The following is a 17,577-nucleotide window of genomic DNA, read 5'->3' as shown; positions in this document are numbered from 1 at the left end:
AGTTGGGGAGTTGTCCCAGAAAGATATAGAAAAGACAAAAAATTAGAGGACTAGTCCAAGTTATACAATATCTGTTCAATGACCATTCCAGAAATAGAGAACAAAGTAAACAGAGGAAAAGAAATGATCAACAATATAATTTTAGGAAATGCCCCATTCCTGGAAGATATGATTTTCCATATTGAAAGGGCACACTGCCTAGCACAGGTATAGAGACACATCATCAAGACACATCATTATAAAATTTCAGAACACTGTGGACAAAGAAAAGACATACAATAAAATCAGAAATCAGAATAACTTCAGACTTTTCTACCACAACCCTAGAAATTAGATGACAGTGAAGCAAAGCTTTCTAATTTCTGAAGGACCATGATCTCCATGCCAAAATTCTGTACCCAACAAAGCTATCGATAAAAAGGGTAGGGGAGGGCTTTTTCAGACATACAAGGCTTCAACAAAAATGTCCATCTCATACAGCCTTTCTCAGGAAGCCACCAGAGGATGTGCTTCACCAAAATGAAGGAGGAGTAAATGAAGAAAGAGGAAGACATGGGACCCAGGAAACAAATAATCTAATACAGGAAAGAAGTGAAAGAATCACTTAGATCAGGGCTGGCAGACTTTTCCTGTAAAGGGCCAGATAGTCAGAATCCCTGTTGAACCTACTACACTATCCTTCAGGTCTGTCTTAAAGAAGATGCTAAGCGCCGGGCGCCGTAGCTTACGCCTGTTATCCTAGCACTTTCACAGGCCGAGGCAGGTGGATCACTTGAGGTCAGGAGTTCAAGACCAGCCTGGCCAACGTGGTGAAACCCCATCTCTACTAAAAATACAAAAATTAGCTGGACCTTGTGGCGGGCACCTATAATCTCAGCCACTTGGGAGGCTGAGGCAGAACAATCACTTGAACCCAGGAGGCGGAGGTTGCGGTGATCTGAGATCGTGCCATTGCACTCCAGCCTGGGCAATAAGAGCGAAACTCCATCTGAAAAAGAAAAAAGAAGACGCTAAGTTGGATCCTCTCATGAGCTTCTACATTCTGTCTGTTGGAATCGGTTGTTTTGGTTGATATGTAGATATGTAGCTGGAAAAGAAAGGAGCATTTTAATAACTTTTTCAGATAATTGTGGCTATTCATTTTTGTACTACACCCGACTTTAATAGTTTCTCAGAAGTTGGTTGCACCAGGCACAGTGGCTAACACCTGTAGTCCCAACACTTTGGGAGGCTGAAGTGGGCAGATTGCTTGACCCCAGGAGTTCGAGATCAGCTTGGGCAACATATTGAAACACTGTCTCTACTAAAAATACAAAAATTAACCAGGTGTGGTGGCATGCACCTGTAGTCCCAGCTACTCAGGAGGTTCAGGTGGGAGGATCACCTAAGCCTGGGAAATCAAGCCTGCAGTGAGCCATGATCATGCCACTGCACTCCAGCCTGGGCAATAGGAGTAAGATTCTATCTCAGAAAAAAAAAGGGGGGGGCAGGGCTGGGCACTGTGATTTATGCCCGTAATCCCAGCACTTTGGGAGGCTGAGGCAAGAGAATTACACAGCCTGGGCAACATAGTGAGACCTCGTGTGGACAAAACAAAAACAAAAACAAAACAGACACCAGAGAGTGTGCTCACTCTCCCCAAAATACCCGAGTCTAAATAACTATAGTTTGTGTGTCAGTTGTTCCTTCAGGTGAAAATGGTGTTCCATAAACTGAGCAATCAGTTCACGGCTCAGTTATGTAAATGCTTTTCCTCAAGACCACCAGCGTGCTTCTACATGCAGCAAAAGTGAAAAAGACAAGCAATCAAGGGTTGAGACATCATAAAATTAATAATCTTTACTCCTCTGGTCAGAGCATTCAGTTGTTCGATACAAGTATGAGGTATTGGAGTGCAGTAGCCACAGATGCGCTGGGTGCCATTGTCGGATTTGCACCAAGGCAGCCGCTTTACCCACGAGGGCTTTTGTGCCACCAGTGTAAATGTCAGCATGTGGAAAGGACAAACACTGCCTTAGTATTATTATGAAAATAGTTTTGACCTCCTGGACTCCTGGAAGGGTCTCAGGGATCCCTAGGGGTACATGGTCCATACCTTGAGAACCAAATGAATAGTTGGTGGAAAGTTTGGAGTAGATTAATATACACAGCACACATAGAAATCAAGCCGATAAAAAGACAGTTACTAATTCCAGTGAGAATAAAAAGTTGTATAGAAAAGTAACACTTAGTATTTAGGTAACCATAATAGTAGATTGATAGAATGAATTCTGATCATTGTCATGTATTAGGAGGATTAAGGACTTGAATAGTTGTGTGGGCATGGTGGGGGAGGGAGTGTGTATGGAAGGAAAAATAAATTATCTTCTGTAGTGAAAAGTTTGCAAATAACACCAAAAAAAAAAAAAAAAAGATCAGGAAGTAGCAGACAGGTTATATAGAAAGTTAATACCCAAATACTCTTTTAGAAGAGGTTAAAGTAGTTACTCTTGGGAAGTAACAGAGAGGGACAGGGGGCTGCTTTTTTTCAAGACTTTAAAACTATTTGAACTATGTATACTTTAATATTTTTATTGTGAAAAATTTCAAACATATATGAAAGTAAAGGGCACAATAAACCCATCCTCCCCACCTCCCAGATTCAACTACTATCAAAACTTTTTTTCATTGTCAAAGTATTTTGAAACAAACCGCAGACATGTCATTTTGCTCAGACATATTTCAGTATGAAGCTGTAAAAATTTTGGACATTTTCTTATATAGCACAGTGCCATCAGCACACCTAACAGTGACTGCAAATGCCTTGGTGTCGTTCTAAACCCAGTCCATAATAGATTTCCTTGCTTTCTCTCATAGATTTGCCTGAATTGGGATCAAAACAAGTTATACACATTGTATTTGGTTTTTATGGCTCTTAAATATTGGTTCATAAAAAAAAGGACCCTTTTAAAGATTTTTTTAAGATTTAAGAGGCAAACGCTATCCGAAAACAAGGAATTATGAGGACAGTATGCCAGCAATCATATTTTGGTGGGGGTGGGAGCATGCATAGGGGAAAAATGAATGGAAAAAGACCAGTAGGAAATAAAATAGAATGCCAGTAGTGGTTATGTTTGGGTAGTAAAACTATGAGTAATTTTTTCTACTTTTTTGTATTTTCTAATGTTTTTTGAAAACATGTGTAGCTTTTATATTTTTGTAAATGCTTATTTTTGTGAAAGCTTAACTAAACAGAAAATAAAAGCCCATAGAAGAAAGCTAACTTGAGTCAACAGAAAAGAACTTTGAGTCTGAATTATGCCTGCCAAAGTCAGACCCAAGAAATAAAAAGCTGCCCAATCTAATGAGCTTCTAAAATATGAGGGTCATAAAAGAAGCACTAGAAAGTGGCAAACTGTAACTCAGTTGGCCTCTGGAGTTTCTGTTGGAGGTAGTGTCTGGTGTCCAGGCCACTGGCATTAGGGACTAGAGAGCAGGTGTGAAGTAGGCACAGGATCCAGGAGGGGCTGTGGGCCTCAGTGCAAACCAAGCCAGATCGGAAGTAATGAGAGTTTGGACTAGACACAGGGTTGTAGGGCAAGGCCCACTAACCACACTCCTTGTACTGTGGTTATCCAAACACCCTACCCGGACCAAGCAACCACATGAGAGGTAGACCTGGTTGGTTAGTCCTGGGATGAGTATCTCTTACCCACAGTCAAGATGCGTGAAATGAGAGGTCAGATTCCAGACTCACATCCAAGGGATGGTGCTTCTTCAAGACACTGGCAAGGAAAGCTTGAGTTTAGCAAGGTCTGGGGGAGCAAAGTTCGGAACCAGATGGGAGGTTCAGGGAGCCAGAGAAGGCCAACGGGCGAGGGGTAACCCTGCATCAAGAACCCAGTGATGAAGAGGAGGGTCTCTGAAGCCTGTGTGGCCAAAGTCTGAGGCTGGTTTTGCAAGCAGTGGTGACTTCTCTTGGCGTAAAGGCTTGAACTCAGAAGGAGCCAGAGCGGGGCCAACAGCATCATGCCACAGCTGCTGCGTAGCCACCAGTCTCACCTGGAGTTGAAGTGGAGAAAGCTGTGTATTTTTCCTTAGTCTATTGGAATGGCTTACTTTCTGGAGCAGGCGTGGTCAGCTATAGGAAGACTGTTCCAACGTTTCCTTAACGCCCACTAAATTTTTTTTTAAACACCCACAAGAAAATCTTGGACATGTATGCATTCATTAAGCTAGTGCTCAGGCTTTTAGGCCAATAAATGCTGAATAATTTATTTTTAGCATATTTCTCACATGTTGGTTGTGAGAGCCTTATTCTCTGACTTAGTAACTAAGTCCTTAGACCTTAGAACCTTAGAATCTTAGGGCCAAAGATCAGAAAAATAAAAGAAGGGTTTCACAATTGATTAGCTCTCCTCAGTTTGCATCTCCTGTGACATCCCTGCTGTGTGCTGCATAGGATTAGTCAGGACCCGGAGTGTACTATGGAAGTCACCTGTTTCAGCCATTTACTTAGGTCAAAAACCACGGGGTGATTCTTGACTTTGGTCTTTCTCTCGTGCTGCATCTGCATCCAGTCTGCCAGTGTGTCATCGCTGCTTTGCTGTCTGAATGCCTCCAGAATCAGCCCCCTTCCTTAACTACTGGCACTAATACCTGGGTCCAAGCTATGCTGTCTCGCCTTGACAAATACAGTGGCCTCCTGACTGTCCTTGCAGCCTCTGCCCTTGCCCCACGTCATCTCCTCTGCATACAGCTGTCACAGTGATCATTCTGAATCTTAAGCCTTGTCTCTCCATTAAAACTTTCCAATCTGTCGTTCAGAATAAAAGATAAAACGTCCTGACAATGGTAACTTTTTCCTTGTTCTTTTCTGCCTGTCTTCTGTGCTAGAAATGCATGGACTCCAGAGTCTTCTTGCAACCAGCCTCTCCTCTCATGTCCTGGAGCGTTGCTGCTCACAGGAGAGAAGCTGCCTTTTATGTATAACTGAGCTCTCTGCTGTGCTGCAGGCCCTCTCCCCAGCTCCAGGAACTTGACATCAGTCAAGGTTGAGTTTCCCCATCTGCCATCTTCTCATATCCTTCAAGCCTCTGCCTCTTCCTTGTAGCTGAGCAGATCTTTTCCTCCCTGCTTAACTCATTCCATTCTGAGAATTGGACATTGTAAAACTATGGTGTGTACCAGTTTGGGCTTTCTCAGCTGAACCTTTAGTGCTACTTGGGAATCTTTTTGTCACTAGGTTCCAAGCCTTTTTTCTTGGGTTCCTCAACCTCAGCCTTGCTTTCCACTCCTCTTTCCTTTAAGACCCATCATTTTCCCAAGTACTTTTCATTTCTTCTTCTTGGAAACCAGAGAGGCTAGCCAACTTCAACTGCTGAAGTTCCCCTTGCCACATCAAAATTCCTCTCTGCCTTGCCGCTACATGGGAGGCTGAGGCAGGAGGATGACTTGATCAGTTGGAAAACAGATCGAGATCCTGTTTCTAAAACATAAATGAATGAATAAATAAATAGACAAATATTTGGCTGGGCGTGGTGGTTCATACCTGTAATCCCAGTACTTTGGGAGGCTGAAGTGGGCAGATTACCTGAGGTGAGGAGTTCGAGACCAGCTTGGCCAACATGGTGAAACCCCATCTTTACTAAAAATACAAAAATTAGCCAGGCATGGTGGTGGGTGCCTGTAGTCCCAGCTACTTGGGAGACTGAGGCAGGAGAATTGCTTGAACCCAGGAGGCGGAAGTTGCAGTGAGCCACCTGTGAAGAGAAAGCGAGCATTCCGCCAGGTGTAAGTGGATTGTGTGCAATGGTGCTTCAGTCTAGATATTCACGCCTTAATCTTACTGTGTTCATCTCTTCCTATTTCAGGGGAAGCCTGAGCTTTGCTCGGTGATAGTGGCACTAGTGCGAGGGCTGGGGCTTGTGGAGGAGCCCCTTGTTTGCTGTAGCCACCCCACTGTCTCTGTCATCTACAGTTGCTAGGACCTTCCCTAGCAAGTTGGCGTCCTTTCCACCACAGGCATGACCTGCCTCTCTCTGCTCTCTTCCAGCCCGTCCTCTCTCAGCCCAGTCCTTTTCAGACACTTGCTGCTTGGCACCTTTGACTTCTCTCACTGCGGGGCTGCCCCTACTAAGGATGATTACTCTGTGTTCGTAGCTCTAAAAAGCAGCCAAAATCCACTCTGCCTCCCACCCACCGTCACTCCAAACAGCCTGGTTTTGTTCCAGTCAGGAAAAGGTTTCTTTCTTCCTCATATGTTTTTTGAACAAAATATTTTGCATACAGAAGCCCGGAGCTACTGCAGAAGTGATTTTGTACCTAATTATTTAAGATTATAAATTGACCCCACTTGCAGTTTTTTCAACCAGAGATATATCTTAATGAGGTGCTGACATTTTTCAGAGGATACATTTAAAAATACATTTGAATGGAACTGAATAATTTTCAAAGGAGGTGGTCATGCTTTTGTATCAATATAGAAAGTTGATACGTGTTTGAGACATACTTGGTTTATTTTACTTCATCACCTGCCTCTGTCTAATTTATGACCTTCACCTGAAATGTAATAAAAGTAACACTAGATTTTGGGTCTGTCTTTAACTGGATCTGGTCTTGACTGCCACTTAGGAGTTTGTATGACTTTTGACAAGTTCCTGGCCTGTTTTCTCAACTGTAAAATGGGCTGAACAATGCACTCCTCCCAGATGTGCTGGGAGATTTTAGAAGTAGTAGGTATAAGAATACTCCCAGTGTTAGACTACTTCCAGTCTTACTTAGTACAGTAGGTGGGCCTTGAATTACGATGCTTCAGTAGATAATCATTTACTCCTTTTTCAGTAGGTTTTTCCCAGTAATACGCCTTCAGTCGGTGTTGGCACTGTATTGAACTTGACATTCTGAACAGTGATATTCCAGAGTATGTGCAGTAAACTCACCTGCCTACAGAAGAGTGACTCAAATCCTGTGATTAAGAAAGAAAAGAGGGGCCAGGTATGGTGGCTCACACCTGTAATCCCAGCACTTTGGGAGGCCAAAGCGGGCAGATCACGAGGTCTGGAGTTCGAGACCATCCTGGCCAACATGGTGAAACCCCAAAATGAGCCAGGCATGGTGGCACGTGCCTGTAGTCCCAGCTACTTGGGAGGCTAAGGCAGGAGAATCACTTGAACCCAGGAGGCGGAGGTTGCAGTGAGCCCAGATTGTGCCACTGCACTCCGGCCTGGCAACAGAGCGAGACTCTGTCTCAAACAAAAAAAAAAAAAAAAAAAAAAGGAAGAGGAAAGACATGATCTTGGGTATGAAGGGTTTTGTTTCTGAAGCTCCCCCTGCTATTTCTACTTTTTCCATGAAAAACTCTATCCTTTTGTCTTCTGCCACTGGCTGTGGTTATGCACTGGGCATTGATGTGAATCCAGTTTCCAAATTGGAAAGTAATGAGGTGTTCCATCCAGAGAGGCCTGCCTTCCATACTGTGAGCTTGGCTGTTCTGAGGACCCCCTCTATTTGGATCCTTGCTTTCTTGCTGCCTTTCTCTGTGTCAGGCGACAACAGGCTCCTTTCTTTTCTGCTTGGCTTCTGCAGAGGATGGTTTCAGGCCTTCTTTCCCTGGCCTAATCATTTTTCAGTACATGTCAGGTATGACTCCCAGAAGCGCTGGATTGTGTTAAAGCAGAGTAGATTCGGCTGCCAGAGGTCCCTGTCCCTGAGCAGGAAGTTCCTGATGGCTCTTCAAGCTTCTACCTCAGCCCTTCGTGTTTTTAAAGAGAAGGTTGGGATGGATTTTCAGGGTTGCAGGCATTAAGGAAGAGGACTGAAGTGAAGCAAAACAGCTATGGGAAAGTGATCATCAGCACTGCAGTCTCCAATTTGGTAGTGTTCCTATGTGCTTTTAGGAAGGGATATCTGTCTTGACTGATAAGGAAACAAAGTAGAGGTGCCCATTAAGGAAAAAGAAGGGAGCTCAAATGAACTGATAGCCAGTGCCACCATGGGCAATGAGCAGGCTTTGGTAAAGAGTGACAAGCTGCTGCTTTGGGCAAGTCTCAGGTAATCAATTTTAGGAATACCTCAAGATTCCAAAGGGCTCCTCGTCAGGGCCAGCAATCAGAGGGGTAAGAGGGAGCTACAGAGATGTGCTTAGAGGCAGGAGACATAGGAATGCAGAGTACAGGGGTGTCTGGGAACCTCATGGAACTTGCTGCTAAGTTTTATGCATAAATATTTCAGGGAAGAGGGCCTGGAGCATTCACTAAGTTTTTTTCTGTTTGTTTTGTTTTTATGAGACGGAGTCTCACTCTGTTGCCCAAGCTGGAGTGCAGTGGCACAATCTCCGCTTACTGCAACCAACACCTCCCAGACTCAAGCAATTATCATGCCTCACCTTTCTGAGTAGTTGGGATTACAGGCATGCACCAAACCATGCCTGGCTAATTTTTTTTTTTTTCTTTGTGGAGACAGGGTTTCATTGTGTTGGCCAGGCTGGTCTCAAACTCCTGACATCAAGCAGTCCACCTGCCTTGACTTAAAGTGCTGGGATTACAGGCATGAGTCACTATGCTTGGCCAAAATTCACTAGATTTTGAAAGCAGTTCCTGACCCATGGTTTATGTGAAAACAGATGCCCGATCAGGGTGCAGTGGTTGCCCTATGCTGGAGCATTCACTAGGGAAAAAGACCACAGTCCCTGGGAGGCTGCAGACCCTGTGACCTGAATCCTGGATGCTGGAGGGAACCTCCAGACCACTTGTGAAATGTGAAAGAGAACGGTGGAATAGAATTGAAACTGACATTCCCTGAACATGCTGAAGGCAGACTGTACAGCACGATGTAGACGCACAGAAGGAGTGACTGGGTTTGGAACGAAATGTAGAAAAGGAAGCAAGCTAAATCACCAGGGGAAACCCTTGAGACCACAAGAATGAAGAGGTCATGGCCCTGTCATTCCAGAGGAGGCTGGAGCAGCTCTTCAGGAAATGTGGATGTGCGAGGAGGACAAGCCTGGCTGAGCCTAAAAGGGGCTCTTCAGACTCTTCTGGAGACCTGCACGTGGCCCTCCCCGCTGGGACTGTCAGGTGGTACCTGGAATTGACTCTACAGTTGCTTTTGCCCACAGCACACACATGCTTCCTGAGAGTCAAATTCAGACCTGCTTGCCACAGTGGAAGACTTGTGAGATTATTTGAATCCCTTATGTCTTTGGATAGTGGTAGTTCTTGGAATAATATGGAAAGAATAGTTTCAGGATTGTTTTTAAAGAAAAGTTAAAGTCAGTGATTACAGATTCAAGATTCTTATAAGACTGCTCTGGACAAAAATGTGAGTAGTTGCCGCCATTCTCTTCCTGTACCCCATGGCTGCCATTTTTCGAGAGTATTGATTCTTCCTTTAAGGGAGGGTGAGGGTACCAAAGTGGTCTCTCCAGCCTTCCAGGGCAGAAACTGTATTCCCTGGAGACTTTGTGGTGTGAACAACTCCTGGGCAGGGCTCAGGCCTTCCCCATGGGGAATGCCTACAGACTCTTCAGTTGGCTTTTTTGGAAAGTATTGTCTCAGAGGTTGTGAACAGAAGGGTTGGCTGCTAAAGAGCAAGGCAAGGGGGATGTCTGCAAGCTCAGATTAAAAGGTAAAACGTTCTACTCTTGACTGGCACTCCCTCCCTTTTCTTGCACAGAAAATACACTTCCACGCATTTATCTTAGAGCTTTTCCATTCTCCTCAGGCCCTCGAACTCCACCTAGCCTCCTTTGTTCTTTGCCTCATGCTCGACTACATAGATTGGGGTTCTGTGATGGTCATGCTCTCAGCTTCCCTCTTCTTCCCCTCAAGATCTCCTCCCCTTTCCTTCCTTCCTTCCTCCCCACCAGGCCACGCTTCCTCTGTCCGGGATGGATGGCCTCCACTTGGCCCAAAATCCCTTTTGTTCTCTTGTGTCTTCAATATTCCTTCAATGCTGGTTTCTCTTCTTTACCCTACAACTGCCACACAGCCCTCTGTTCTGCTCATTCCAAAGCACTCCTTCCCTCCCGTCCTTTTGGAAGTCGTCATCCACACTGGTTGCATTGCCACCACTTCCAATGCCTCCACCTATCCTTAACCCAGTGCTTCCCAGGCTTTTTCACATGTCACACACAGAAGATGTTGCTGTTTGAGTGGCACAGGGGACGTGTGCAGGAGGCTGATGGGAGGCCGAAGCTCTGGCTGCCCTGGGAGTGAGAAGAGCTAAAGCCCTCCTCACAGCATCTCCGGAATCCATTTGCAGTACATGCCTTAAACCTTTGCAGTGTGACTCTGCCTTTGTCCTGTATTTTCCTAAAACAGCCTTCCTAAACACCACCAACCAGCAACTGCTCAATGCCAGGAGCTTGTCTTTGTTTTCTCCTCCTTGACATCCAAGTGGCATTGGACATACACTTGTGGTTTAGAGAGAGTCTAGGGCTGGACTGCTTGGGTTCAGTTCCCAGTTTTGCCAGTCTCTAGCAGTGTAACCTTGGGCAAATTCCTTAATTTCTCTATGCCTTAGTTTCCTCATCTGAAGAAGAGGATAGCACAATTCCTACCTCATCGCGTTGTTATGAGAATTAAATAGTTGCCATATGGAGAGTGTGAACAATGCCTGTCTAATAGCAATGGCTCTCTGAGTGTCCCGTGTTGCCTTTGAGTCCCCTTTCTTAAAGCTCTTTTCTCCTGCTTTTCCTAACAGGGGACATTCCTGGGTTTTGTCCTGTCTCTCTCAGCTCTCTTGTTTTTCTACTGTTTTCATTCCCTGGCTTCTCTTCTCTCCTTAACATGAAGGAGGTGTTAGGCCAAGCAGCCCCCCTCTCCCGACCGCCCTTTCTTCCATAGATCCTTCCACCTCCAGACGGCCCAGGCCCACATCCGAATGCCTGCCAGATCCCCTCGCCTACGTCTCTCCCTGAACCTCGGACACAGGAGTCCCCAAAATGTTTTAATGTCCTTTTTAAAAAAGTAATACATATTTGTTATACAAAATACAGAGAAGTAAAAATAATAAAGTACACCTCAGTGGTAATCCCACCGTTCAGCTGGCACCACCACTAAACCTGGATATATCTCCTTCAAGCCCAGGGGTTCTCAGCCTGGGCCAGCTTTCCCCCAGAAGACATTTGGCCATGTCTGGAGACATTTTTGATTACCAACTTGGTTTAGGGAGAGGTGCTCCTGGCATCCAATGGATAGAGGCCAGGGATACTGCTGAACATTTTATAATACACTGTTCAGCCCCCTGTCCTACAAGGAATTAGTCAGCCCAACAGTGCCGAGATTGAGAAGCCTGTTCTAGACTTCTGTCTCAACATATGTGCCCCAAATGGAACGGTCAGAATGGGTTTTCTCTTTCTAGCCCCATCCTGCTTCTCCACCTGTGTTCCCTCTTTCTGTCAGTGGCCCCGCCTTCCCCTTCTCCCTCACCCCACATCTGAGCTGTTCCCAAGCCTGCAGAGTCCTTGTCTGCCACATTGTTGGCAGCTCTCTCCTCTACTCCCCTCAGTGTCAACATTGATGCCCACTCACCTAAACTAATGAAAAAGCCTCCAGCATGCCTTATCTATGCCACTGGTGTGCTTGGGGACCGTTCATAGACATCCAGTGCCCATTGGATTAATTCCACGCCGGGTAGAGACTAAGCTCCCTGAGGGCAGCAATTTCCATGCTGATTCGTCTGGGTGCCTAGCCCATACCTGCCACTATTCCAAGCACACAGTCAGTGCTCAATAAATCTTTGTTTAATGTGTATGGATGAATGGTTGAGGGAAGAAAAACGTGAAAAAATTGGTCCTCACAATTCCCTTATAATCTGTTCATCTTTGCAGATCCTTGATGAATGGTTTGGCCGGACCATCATCTGCTCCTGCACCAAACTTAGCTACGAGCATGCACAGAGCATGATTGAAAGCCCAACTGAGAAAATCCCTGTGAAAGAGCTGCCCCCCATTTCCCCAGAGCATAGCAGCGAGGAGGTACACCAGGCCGTCTTGAATCTCCACCGAATTGCCAAGCAATTACGCCAGCAGCGCTTTGCGGACGGCGCACTTCGTTTGGATCAGGTCAGTACATGTTTTTTTAGTGCAGCCAACAGATTTGACTCGTGCCTGAACCCAGCATGGATGAGGGAAGCTTGGCAGGCTTAGACTCTTCCTTCCTTGCCCCAGTCACCACACTAAAATTTTGTTCTCTGAGGCCGGCAGGAACTAACTCCCTTTCACTCTCCAAATACAGGATATTATGCAGAATATTGTGTATTTTGTATGATTCCACAGGTACACGAGGCCTAATGACATGAGCCAAGGCAAAGAATGGGTCTGTGTGGGTGGCTCTGACCAAAACCCCCAGCTGGTCTTCCCTAGTAAGGCTGTGTCTAGTCTGTGATCCTCACCTCAGGTCTCTACTCAAATCTGTTCTTTAATGGAGGCAAGAATAGGCGACACGGAAATTTAGGAGGCAGCTGACCAGTATCTGATACGAAGCCTTGGAAAAAAAGTATTTCTTCTTATACCTCATCTCCCAAAAGAGTTATTTGTTAACAAATTCCAGATTAATATCTGAAGAAGCAGAGAACTGAGGAGACTGTAGAACAGCGGTCCTGTTGTTTTGGGCACCAGGGACCGGTTTCATGGAAGACAGTTTTTCCGTAGACTGGGGTGGGGGATGGTTTCAGGATGAAACTTCCACTTCAGATCATCAGGCATTAGATTCTCATAAGGAGTGTGCAGCCTAGATCCCTCGCATGCACAGTTCACAGTCGAGTTTGAGCTCCTATGAGAATCTAATGCCACCACTGATCTGACAGGAGGCGGAGCTCAGGTGTTCATACTCACCCACCACTCACCTCTTGCTGTGCGGCCCGGTTCCTAACAGGTCATGGACCAGTATGGCCCGCGGCCTGGCAGTTGGGGACCCTTGCTGTAGAACATTGGCTATTGAAGAACACATTGGCCTGGATTGTTATTGATAACTCTGAAATCTCACAGCCATGCTGGCAGCCCTCTGGGACTTAGGCAGCTGTCACTTAAACCTGCTTGAATTTCCATGTCTGAGAGTCAGTAACTATTAGGACCCAGGATTTCTTTCTTCATTGCTTGTCAGTATATTACAGAGCAGAGACTGTGTTTTATATTAGGACTTTTTTTTTCCTTCATTTATATTTCTCACCCAAACTCTCCTTCCTTGCTTGTTGTGTGTGCTCTGGGAAGTTTCTGTGTGTCTGAAATGAGGTGGGTAGGAATGTGGAACTGTTCACCAGACCGCCTAATGCAGACTTCTTTCCCTAAGCCTGTCAGCTGGGAGAAATCTGAAAGGCCTTGTAAAGCCCTCTGATTGAAGTTCTGATTTTATCCTACCTTTTGCAACAGACTTGCACAAATGCTTCTTAGCAGGCATTGCAAAGAGGTTCTGCCCTGGGCCTAGGAAGAAGTGGCTGCCCTCGGGACCAGTGGATGACCTGTCCTGCCTGTGCGTGGCAGAGTCAGGGTAGCCTCTGGAGTTCTCCTGCTCCTCCTTCCCCGACCTGGGCTCAGGCAGCCTGAGCAGCCCTGTCTATGTGAGAATGCTGACAGGGAGACAGGAGGCAGAGCGGACGCTGAGGAAGACAGCAGACGTGGTGGAAGAGAAACTAAAGGCATGGGGATTACAGAATACCTACTTTCCTTCCTTTAAGAAATCATTCATGGGAGTGCAAACACACTCCATTTCTCATTTACAGGTGGCTGGCTGATTGTCAAGTCCAAGGACACTTTACAGTTCTTGCTTTTTAGACTTCTGACCTACACCAGGCCCTTTGAAACCCACCTCCTGGTTCTCTGTTTCTCTTTGTACATCTCCAGTAATGTCCTGCTGGCCCCCTTTGCAAGATGCCTCTTGTGCTCACCACTTTAGGGTTGGCATTCCCTGGGATCTACCCCACCTTTATTCTTTCTCTATCCATACTCCCACCTGAGTGACCTCTTGTGAATCTAACTACTAACTGGATGCTAACGAGCCAAAATGTGTCTCTCTATCCATGACCTCCCTCCCCCATCTCTAGTCTGTCCCCACAATATCTCAGCCAGTGATCATCCTTCCCTCTGTAAAACGCAGTGATCAGTGATGCAGCAGGTGGCACCGGCTGTCTAGTACTGCCTTTTCCCTTGGCCCCTACCAGGGGAGTGGTATGTGTGTTCTCAAACCTGGCTAGGCCAGTTGTAGTGTTGTAATTATGCAGTTTAACTAAATATCAGGGAAACTGATCAAATACAAACATAAAAAAGAAACTTGTTTTTATAAAAAACTAAGTTAAATGTTTTGGAAAGACCTGGATAAGGATAAGTCTTTAAAAATTCAGTTGTAAAACGGGATAATTATAAAATCCAGTAAGCATTCTGTATTCAGATTGCTTCATAAATGTCTAAATTCTCATTATTTTTAAAGAAACCAAATGATAAAGTATGAACAGTGAATTGCAAGTGTAGTTTATTCAGAAAAGACTATGTAGAAATCTGGTTAGCATTCCCTTTTTGAAAGCCTTACATTTTAAAAAAATTAATGAATGCATATACATCTATATAAATTAAAACATCTGGTGATAGTTTGTCTCCTCTGTTTGATTCCCTTCTTTTTCTAACTTCTAGAATAACCAGCCAATGGCTATTGAAGCACATCACAGGAAAGTTTCTGTCATAACGTTTTAGAGACCTCACCCCACCAGTTTGTCACAAAGTTCAGTTGAATTAAATGTATGAAATACTCTAAAAACTATAGAAGACCGTCAGGTGATCCCAGCTCATATGAGGATGGGGTATAATTGTCAGAATAGAAGAATGATCTCAGATTATTGATAAAGATCTGTTGGCATGTCTCAGAATCAGAGTTTTATTGCTGAAAATGGCTTTGGATATCTGTCTCTCATTGGCCCTCTCAATTTATCAGTTAGAGAGCTAAAACTCCTAAAGGTTAAGTGAGTTGCTTATATGCAAGAAATCCAAATCACCCTGTGTTCACTTTGCCTTCATTTACACCATGCTGACTTGAGAGAGAAAAACATTTTCCTTTCAAGTGGAAAGAAAATCCTCCGAAGTCCTAATTAGGTTCCAGTTAATTAAGGTTTGAAAATAAGGGCTTTGCACCCTTAGAGTTGATTCCTTGGTTCCCCCAAAAACAAGTCAATGGACCCCAGCTTTGGAAGGAGGAGCACATCAATCTCCCACAGCAAAGGACTCTGGTGAGGTCATTTATACATCAGCTAAATGGCCCTATTCAGAAGTCACTGCATTTGTTCTCCTGCCCCTACTGCCTGCCTTGCCCTCACAAAAATCCATTTTTCCTTGGTGCTTTTTTGAGTAGCCTACTGTTCAGAATTGTTCTCTGATGCTTTGTTTGCCTCAGACCACTACGTCCGTGCTTTTGGTGGCAGTCCTTTAAAAAAAAAAAAGATCCATTTAAGCTAGCCTCAGGTAGAGATGAGTCTGTGCGAGGGGGTACGATTTATTTACACATCATGCCCTTAGGTTCAGAATAAGTGTGTAAACCACAAGTTTCACCTTTCCAAGAAGTCAGTTTACCATGATGACCTTCAGAATGAATGGGAGCTGAGTATGCGGCACTAGTATGGTGATTGTTTGTTGAGTTAGGGACCTACTAGTTCCGAAGTCATAGCCTCAGAACTGTCGAACATCTTGACCACTGTGTATTTGCAGTTGGCAGCTTAGACTGGAGCTGCTTAGCCCATGTCTGAGATAGTGAGCCTCAGCCCTCAGGGCCACCTAGTCTGGCTCCAGTTCCATGAGGGCCATCTACTAGCAGTCTTGTCTACCCTAGTGTGCTGTCATATATTAGCGTATGTATATACTAGTTCATATCCTAGAGCTGTGATGGGAAACAGATAGGGAAGCACTGCCTTCCGGGTGGGATTACCTGCTCCAAATGTCTCCCTTACCTACAATTCAACCTAGTTCTAAAGAGGTTCTAGGTACATGAAATGACTCATTTGTTTCACTGCTTGGAAAGCAAATGCAGATACCACATGCATTCTTGTGCTTTTTGGTTGGATGGGTTGAGTAATACCCCTTCCAGGTGGTTTCTTCTGTCTCTGTGTTTTCTGCTGCTAAATTAATTCTTGGACTTAACATAGATGTTTGTTTTATTTTGTTTATTTATAATATGTGTCTCTCATTTCTGAAAAGGGAGCTCCCATAACAGGGACCTAGACTTTTTTATGTTGGTAGTAAAAGGAATCATAATGGTTTATAATCATATCCAAATCTTGAGCTTTGGGAGAGGGGGAACTGTTGGAAGTTTGCTGTCTGCCTGGTTCTTGCTCAGTGATTCAGGCCAACTAACAGACTTTGCGGGTGGGGGTCACAGAGTCCCTGGCACTTCTGTTTATTGGGACACAAAACCTATTCTCAGGCACCTTCCCACTTAGGTCCTTTACAGAGACTGCCTGACTATAATGTGAAGACAAGGCCTCAGGCTTCTTAGCCATGGCATTCAGAAAAGATACCAAGGGAGGGTGGCCGGGGCCAGAAGAATCCCATTATGAAAGTGTCTTGCGAATATTGATTGATTTTAGGAAGCTACACCTACTGCCTGCTGGGGCTCTCTCTCTAGCCTCTTCCTCATCAGTCAGGTGGCAGTACCCAGAAGCCCCTCTGTTTGAGGGCTTCCATGTAAAATAAGCATGAGGTTTGCAGGAAGCTGTGCTCCATCATGGGTCCCCTGACGGGTGGTTAGGGGATGTGAGCAGTTCCTTCTGGGTCACTGACTTTGGGAATTCAGAGGAAGTTGAAGTAGTGGTGGAGGAAACCTGATGTTACCATCTTCCTAGGCAAATTACTCTAAATTCCAGGAGCTTCACAACTGCATCTTATATGAATCCTACTTGGCACAATTTTGAAACCCAAACTGCAGGAAGTTTCTTTGAGTGGACTTGATTATAAAGATAGCCTTGTTAAAGGAAATTATTTTTAAATACCCTGGGACCCAAGCTGCAGTGGAATGCTGTTATGTATGACCTTGACCTGGCCCAGCCTTTAAGGCAGGGATTGGCAGATATTTTCTGTAAAGGACCAGATAGTAATAGATTAGGCTTTGTGGGCCATGCAGTCTCTGTCTCTGCTACTCAACTCTGCTGTTGTAATGTGAAAACACCAGTGTTGCTTTAAATGGTTAAACGTGGCTGTGTTTCAACAAAACTTTAAGAACACTGAGATTTGAATTTTATATAGTTTTCACACATCACCAAATATTGTTCTTCCTTTGATTATTTTTCAGCCACTTAAAAATGCATAAACCAGGCCGGGCGCGGTGACTCACGCCTGTAATTCCAGCACTTTGGGAGGCCGAGGTGGGTGGATCACGAGGTCAGGAGATGGAAACCATCCTGGCTAACACAGTGAAACCCCGTCTCTACTAAAAATACAAAAAATTAGCCAGGCGTGATGGTGGGTGCATGTAGTCCCTGCTACTCGGGAGACTGAGGCAGGAGAATGGCGTGAACCCAGGAGGCGGAGCTTGCAGTGAGCCAAGATCACGCTGCTGCACTCCAGCCTGGGTGACAGAGCGAGACTCCGTCTCAAAAAAAAAAAAAAAAAAAGCATAAACC

At 45.0% G+C, this 17,577-nt stretch overlaps 1 protein-coding gene across 4 annotated transcripts in view; it reads left to right on the top strand.

The window, feature by feature from the left end:
- The window catches only part of DIS3L2 (DIS3 like 3'-5' exoribonuclease 2), a 373,789-nt gene that overhangs the window by 291,833 nt on the left and 64,379 nt on the right, over positions 1 to 17,577 (top strand). For all 4 annotated transcript variants that reach the window (XM_033229839.1, XM_033229837.1, XM_033229838.1 and 1 more), the window contains exon 13: positions 11,813 to 12,046. In XM_033229839.1, the coding sequence (XP_033085730.1) occupies positions 11,813 to 12,046 (234 nt within the window). The remainder of the gene's footprint in view (positions 1 to 11,812; positions 12,047 to 17,577) is intronic.

This window comes from Trachypithecus francoisi, unplaced genomic scaffold (assembly GCF_009764315.1).
Source record: "Trachypithecus francoisi isolate TF-2019V2 unplaced genomic scaffold, Tfra_2.0 Lachesis_group13, whole genome shotgun sequence".
NCBI lineage: Eukaryota > Metazoa > Chordata > Mammalia > Primates > Cercopithecidae > Trachypithecus > Trachypithecus francoisi.
This window is presented reverse-complemented; position numbering and strand designations above follow the sequence as displayed.